The sequence below is a fragment of the Apium graveolens genome, chromosome 3 (genome assembly GCF_009905375.1).
Source record: "Apium graveolens cultivar Ventura chromosome 3, ASM990537v1, whole genome shotgun sequence".
Lineage (NCBI taxonomy): Eukaryota > Viridiplantae > Streptophyta > Magnoliopsida > Apiales > Apiaceae > Apium > Apium graveolens.
The window spans coordinates 27098616-27106553 of record NC_133649.1 but is presented as its reverse complement, the minus strand read 5'-3'; the positions used below and the strand labels follow the sequence as shown (position 1 = coordinate 27106553).

Below are 7938 nucleotides of genomic sequence, written 5' to 3'. Positions count from 1 at the left end.
AAACATATAACCTAAATGGAAACACCAAAATATTAATAAATTATGCAATATGTTTAAGATATAATTTTAATAATGTGATTATTACATTATTCCTTTCCAATTATCAAAAATATCTATATATATATACATATATAATTTATTTTTATTTTACTAGTAAATAATTTACTCATCCATTTTATTACTTTTTTAAGTTTTTAAATGTTTTATTATCCAACACATGTTTTTTTTACAAGGACAAAATTATTTTTAACATATTAATATCTAATATTTTGTACTTTTAAAAATAATATGTTCACATATTTATGCTTCAATTTCTTTTTTAAAATAATAAATTTATATATTTGGGTAAAAGAACCTAAAATATGAAGTATGAATCCATTTTTTAAAATCTAAATTATTAGTTTTTTAATATTGGAAGTTTAATACATTAGAATAAATACAAAAATATTAAAAAAAGATATAGTTAGTAATATTAAATTAGTAAAATGAGGAAATGGGAGACCTTGTTATGCAACCTAAATATTACAAAATATATTATTTTGCTAACTATCTTATAAGAATATTATTAATTCATTAAAATTTAAGATTGTTTAGATTTAATAAGTAGAAAGTGTATTGCAAGCTAAAGAAACCCTAAATGCCAGAGAAATGTACATGTTTTATACAATAGGATATTTTTTAATGTTTTATATTCTACATATATCTCCTATTTTTGATTAAATGGGACTTCTTTTTTTTTTATCAACTCGGCATCCTACATACATAATATTTATTTTATAAACTAGCATGTCTATTTATTATTATTTATGAAGGGGAAAAAACATAGATATGATTACTAAACAGCTGGATGTAGGGGATATGGTGTTAGAAGCTTTAATTGTGTATCTGTGAGGCGCCTTCCATTTCAAGAAAATAATATTAAATACAACCAATTAAAATTCGACTGGGTTAAATTTGACCACGGGCGGTCAAATCCCTTGGACATGGCTAAATTCGACCGGCCTCGGTCGAATTCAAACGATCGTATTTAAATGGTCATATTTACAACCAATTTTAACCGAAAACGGTTAAATAAAACGGGCGAAACTAAACCGGTCAAATTTAGCCCCTAAATTTGACAAAAAAATCGGGCCGAATTTAGCTGTAATAAAGTAATTTATTTGGAGCTGCTAAATTCAACCGATTTCGGTCAAATTTTATATTTCAAATGACGGGAAATTTATAAACACTTTCAAAATTTTGAAAAAAAAGTGAGGGAAATTTCCCGCTGTTTTGGAAGATATATTTCAATGGAATTCATTTGTATTTAGGATTTTCAAAATTTTATTTTTAATAAAAAATATTTAAATGTTAGTGAATATTTTAAAATCATGAATATGGGAGATAATAACGGTATCCAATTTTATTTTGGTCTGAAACTTTGGTAATATCATAAATATATTTTATTGATATTCATATGGTTAGATCAATGAAAAATATTTTTAAAAAAATTGAAACACCAATTCAGGACTAACACTAGTTAGCTCTACTTGTCCAACTGATGTTTGACCGGTAAAAAGGCAATCCAAATAAATTTATTTTGATCTAAATTTTGGATATATCTTTAATATATATCTATTGATATCCATATAGTTGGATCTATGAAAAATATTTTAAAAAAAATTGAAACACTAATTGATTACTAAACACTCGATAGTTTACTAGTCAAACTCATGCTTGAATTTTGAAATGGCAAACTAAAAAAATTATTTTGGTCTGAAACTTTGGTAATATCACTAATATATATTATTGACATCCATACAAGTGGATGGGTGAAAAATATTTTTAAAAAAATTGAAACACCAATTCAGGACTAAACACTAGTTAGTTGTATTTGTTAAAATGATAATTGACCGGTAAAATGGCAATCCAAATAAATTATTTTGATCTAAAACTTTGGCTATATCTTTAATATATCTATTGACATCCATATGGTAGATCGATGAAAATAATTTTGAAAAAATTGAAACACCAATTCATCACTAAACTCTAGTTAGGTTTACTAGTCATACTCATGCTTGAATTTTAAAATGGCAAACCAAATAAAATTATTTTGGTCCAAAACTTTGGTTATATCACTAAATATGTCTTTATTGACATCTTTACATTTTTATTGATGAAAATATTTTTTAAAAAAAATCAAAACATCAATTTAGGACTAGGTGTACAAGTCAAACTAATGTTTTACTTTTAAAATGGCTAACAAATAAAATTATTTTGATCTAAAACTTTGGTTATATCTCCAATATATATATATTGACATCCATTGATTGGATTGATGAAAAATATTTTTAAAAAACCGAATACCAATTCAGAACTGTCACTAGGTAAAAGTACTAGGCAAACTGATGTTTGACTGTTAAAATAGCAAACCAAATAAATTACTTTGATCGGAAATTTTGGTTATATCACTAATAAGAATATCATTATTTTTTTCAATTAAAATAATATTTTAAGTTATATTTTAATTTTTTGAATTTATATTTATTTTGATCTTTATATCTTATCAAAACTGTATCACCTGTTTATATATTATTATATTCACTTAGTTTATTTATTCATTTTATATTTTGAACTTTTTTTAATTATTTAAAGTTTAGTAAATATATAAGAAAAATATGTTGATGGGAGAGAATAAAATTTATCCAAATGTTAAATTTTAGTTCTTGGAAAAATAATTATGTTGTACGAGGCAACAAGTTTTAGTTTGTTAATAGTTAGTGGGCCAAAATAATTTTGTGATACATGAAATTAGAAAAAGTGAAGCACAAGGCAGCAATGAGAGAGGGACGGACAACAAAGAGAGAGAGAGGCTGAGTGTATCTAATTTGCTACGGCCGAGCTACCATTTATCATTCACCAACACGCGACCAACACCCGACCAACAATTAGAAACCACCCATCCTCTGCTTTTTTTCAGAAAAAACAGAGAATATGCTCCAAATCGAAGACATGCTCCTGTGTTCTTCAAGATTGAGGCCCTGAATCGAATTGTTACCGTGTCCGATCAATATTCTATTTTTAAATCGAAGTTCTTTGTTATTTCTACATCGATGTTGTTGTTATTTCTATTTTCCTTGATTTAAATTTGAATTAATATTGTTTGTTTACTTAATTTTAGGGTTTTAGTCCATGTATTTGCAGTTATGATTGATAACTCATTGAACATGAGTATGTAAGTATTTTTTAGAATTTTTTGTTGAGTTTTCGTGCTGGCCGAAATATCTCCACTGACATTGAGTTATGCCCTTTTCTGGCTTGTTTATGAGTTTTGACTGTATTGCCTCCGATTAAAATGTTTCCTATGCGAATTGGTAAAATAGTTTATATTAAGGTTATTGAGTTTTGGTTGATTTCTCGTGAAATTTGTTTTTTTTTTGTTTAATCGGCGTTCTCTTGGTTTTGCGTGAATCGGTTAACTATTGGTTATTTTGTTTGTTTGTAAGTTTAGATATAATGTGAGATTCCATATCAATTTTGAGTGTCATTAGTTAAAAAACCAGACTGTGGTTTTGGGTTAAATTGGGGGCTGCCGGAATGTGGGAAAATTCACTAGATTTTGGAAACTACCAAATTCTAGAGATTTTTTTTTGAAACTGGTGCTCTTTAATTTTGACCGAAGGACATCGATTTAGAATTATATTTCAACCATATATGCTTGAATTTAATTATTGGGTGGGACTTTTAAATTTTGTTCATAAAAATTTATTTATTTGGGTGGGATATTCAATTTTTTTATCAAAAATCAAATTTCACCACTCTTGGTTGAATTCTTCTAGTCGAATTTAAACGGTTGTAATTTTTCGGTCGTAATTAGTAAGGTCGAATTTTGATAAATACTACCGAACTTCTAAATTCGACTACCCTTTATTACAACCGATTCAAAATCGATCGAAATTAGGTAAGTTCGAACTGCGCCCGGTTGAATTAGGCTTTATTCGACCGATTGATTTTGGAACGAATTTGGCCTTTTTCCTTGTAGTGTTAGGCGTTTACTTCCATAGCCTATATTTAATTAATGTGGTCTTCAAAATCAATATTTTACTTTGATAACAACTTTGATGCTAAAATTTTGCACCATACAGATACCTCTGTGATCTAGTCGAGGTAACTTATGGGGCTCAAAATGGTCCATTATGTTTAAATTAGCTATAAGTTGATAGTTACATGTGGTGCAACTAAACCCAGCTCACATACAATAGTTTTATTAAATCCTACTTGTTATGCTGGCAATCCAATTTGTTTGATGCTCAAGTATTTCCCCAAATATCTTTAGCATTCTTTTGTTCTCGATATAAAGGAAACAAGCATGTTTATGAAATTCTATTCATTTTCATATTATGTTAACAAAATGATAAATATTTTAATTCTCGTTTATCCTATGTAGGTTACTTGATCACGAAGGAAGCTCTTATTTCAACGACTTGCCAAAACTCAAGTTATATTCTAATTTTTATTTATATAATTTAAACCGCCTTGAAAATTTATAATTTCGTCTTAGACAAAATTTAGCTTTCATGCTCGATAAAAAAAAATATATAATATAATAATAAAGAGATAGATAAATAAATAAATAATATAAAATATGCGATTTTAGAATTATTTCTTGGAAAATTTTAATAGTCATTTAAAAATTTTATTGTGTGTGCGGAGATCCCTAATTTATCGATAATATTTATTAGTCGATAATTTTATAAATTTGCTTTTTGGTAAAATTTGAGCAGCTAATTAATTTTATTTAGAATACTATTTTATTTTATCCTAGTAAAATTATTTTTTTATATTTAAATTCTATTAATTATTTATTTGAGACTCAATAAAATTAGAACCATAATTGTTTTAAGATATTTTAATTTAAACTCGTCTAGGAAATTTTTATATCTTTATTTTAATTGAGCTAGACAATACCCTCTTTTCATCATAAAGAAAAATAATAAATAAAATAAAATACTTGGCTTATAATATAAGCTTGTTAGATATTTTTGAATAGATATTTTCAATTTAAAAATAATAAGCTAGTAGATATTTTCAACTTAAAAATATACGCTAGTAGATATTTTCCTAAGGAAGAATCTAGAGGTGAGATATTTTTATTTTAAAAATATTAAATGAGTAGATATTTTTTAAGGAAAAGTCTAGATGAAGATATTATTATAAGAAAATATTTAAATAATGGCCCATTAAGAGTTACCAAGTTTACCTTAGTATATACTACTTCTGGTGAAAGTGAAAGATCAACAGAGACAGAGAGAATTTAGGAGATTGTGGTTAGCAGAAAGTGTAGCTCAACTCAATTATATCACGTTAAGGTAACTACTGCACTTTTACCTATCATAAATTTATTATATTACTGTCATTATCTTTAATTTATTTCTAGAGAATAATTAGGGATTAGATCATTAATGCTGTTATTGGCGGTTAATTTATTTGACAGTGTATTGTAAGATTGTAGCTTTTGAGTTTTATTTATACCTGTAACAAAAATGATAAGATGTAATAAAGGGGCTTGGGATTTATTTTATTTTTTTACAACAAAAGGGGGTTACAATCGCATAAATAAGTTAAAGGGGAAATAGGACAGTAATTTAGGGTTTTTACAGATTGAGTTTTCTTTTGGTTGTTGTGATTATAGTTTCAATTGCAAAAGTTAATTAGGATGGAGAATAAGCTTTATGTATGTGAGTTTGTTTGGCCGTCGGTGGAAGAGAGAAAGGGGCGGAGCCACCGCGGCCGTTAAGTCGCCGGCGGTGGTTCCCGTTGCTCGTGATGGAAAACGAAGGTTGCAAGAAATGGAGGGGGGATTTTGTTTTGTTTGTAGTGTGTGTATTGTTTATCTGTAAGCATTTGAAGTGTGTGTTTTGGGGGGATAAAGGTGGAGCCACCACCGATGCAGTGGTGGCGAGGGTGCAGTACGCGGTATTGACTCCGTTGCTGGTGGCTGAGACAAAAGAACGAGGGAGAGAGAGCACGAGAGAGCGAGAGAGAGAGAGAGAGAGAGAGATAGAGGAGAGAGAGAGAGAGAGGAGAGAGAGCGAGAGAGAGAGCGAGAGAGAGAGAGAGGGAGAGAGCGAGAGGAGAGAGGGGAGAGAGGAGAGAGAGAGAGAGAGAGAGAGAGAGAGAGAGGAGAGAGAGAGAGAGAGAGAGAGAGAGAGAGAAGTTTATGTGCAACAGCCACCTGGATTTGAAGATCCAAAATTTTCAAATTTTGTATACAAGTTACTCAAGGCTCTCTATGGACTAAAACAAGCATCTAGAGCTTGGTATGACACACTATCAGAATTTTTGATTAAGTATGGATTCACCCAAAGGTGCATTCTATCTATTGTGCTATATGTTTGATAATGCAGGTTCAGCTTCCAATGGCCTTCTTTCATTGATAGTCATGAGGTTGAAAACCCACAACTTCTATCCTAGACTGTAAAGACAAACACAGAAACATAACCAACCAAAACTCTCTTACCCCTAAAATGAAGTATGAATGAGTGTAAAGGAGAAAGTGCCTTATTGCACCACATAAGGAAAGTTCTGAAGTCAACTCAGCAGCTCTGTCTCCTACAAAGTTGAGTAGTATCAAAAATGAGACAACTGCTACCTCCCATACATTTTCTCATAAAGATGTATTGGCTGAAAAGGCACAAAAACAGTTACTAGGTTCATCCTCTCAACAGGGTGCGTCTTTTAAAATTCGTATATCGATCAGGGTATCCAATATAGTGTCACCGCCTCAAACATAAATAATTCTTGATGCACATGAATAGGTTACACACAAAGAAAGAGTTTACGGACAAGAGATTTGACCATTTTACGGTCAGATTTGATTGTTCAAGGTTATTTAATGGACCAATTGCCTTTACAGATTTTAAGAGAGGATACTGATCCAATAGCCATATGTCAGTGGTCAGTGTCTACCTCCCCAGGCTCAAATCCCCTGGATGCATCTGCGGATAGTGGATCTGATATAGGTTTAGATCGGCAACTTGTTGACAATGATTCAGATTTACCTGATGACTCACAAGGAAATGTCTTCACATACATTAGAAGGAAACTTTGATCTTTATGCTAAATTCTTTGGATCATTGTTTACCTTCCCAGAGTTCAAATCTGGAACCCTAAAAGGGAAACTAGTAACTTGTAGATTATGGCTCAGATTCATCTGACAAGTCTAACAAGGATGGGGATTTACGAACTTTCATTACACCACCTGTGATCTCCTTAAGGATGGCTAAGGTGATTTTCCTTACGGGTACAACTGGATTTTGGAGTTACGAGAGGAGTGATACACTTGTGAGAATGAGTATAAACACGAGTGGAGAGAAGAGTTAAACACTTGTGAGTTACACAAAACAGAATCACACACTCATAGTGAGGAAGAAAGAGAAACACCATATCCCATTACCTATCCCTAAACACTGGTTTTTGATACTTAGGGACTCGAACCTATTTATGATTGGAATCAAATAGTTGGGGACTAATAATTGTGATCTTACAGTTAGAAGGTATAATAAGTTGGGAAGAATGGTTAACAAGATGATCAATAGTGAAGCCATCTTTATAACATTTAAAGGGACATGGTTGATCAGACTATGACTTGTTATTTCTTTTCCAACCAATTAAAATATGAGAACTCATTCAGAAAACAGCATGCATTCCTTCTCTCAGGGGGAGATAAAAGCTTAAAAATAAGTTTGGAGGATTCCTCAACTAAGCGGGGGAAATAGCATGCAGGAGGAAAAAGGTAAAGCATATATAAACCACAAGGTTATTTCCTAGCTATCAGAAGAAGTGGATTGGTTCATCACTGTTCTTCATAAGGCTGTTTTCCAGAAGTAAGCAATTAATTCTCATAGGGGGGGAAGCAAGAGAGATATTTGCTTCTCCATAGGAAATGTGGTTGTACAA

General features: G+C 30.5%; 1 protein-coding gene across 1 annotated transcript in view; it reads left to right on the top strand.

Annotated features, from left to right (window-relative positions):
- The window catches only part of LOC141714019 (homeobox-leucine zipper protein MERISTEM L1-like), a 7996-nt gene extending 1580 nt beyond the window's left edge, over positions 1 to 6416 (top strand). Inside the window, exon 6 of the mRNA XM_074517568.1 lies at positions 6387 to 6416. Within this exon, the coding sequence (XP_074373669.1) occupies positions 6387 to 6416 (30 nt within the window). The remainder of the gene's footprint in view (positions 1 to 6386) is intronic.
- Positions 6417 to 7938: the final 1522 nt, after the last annotated feature.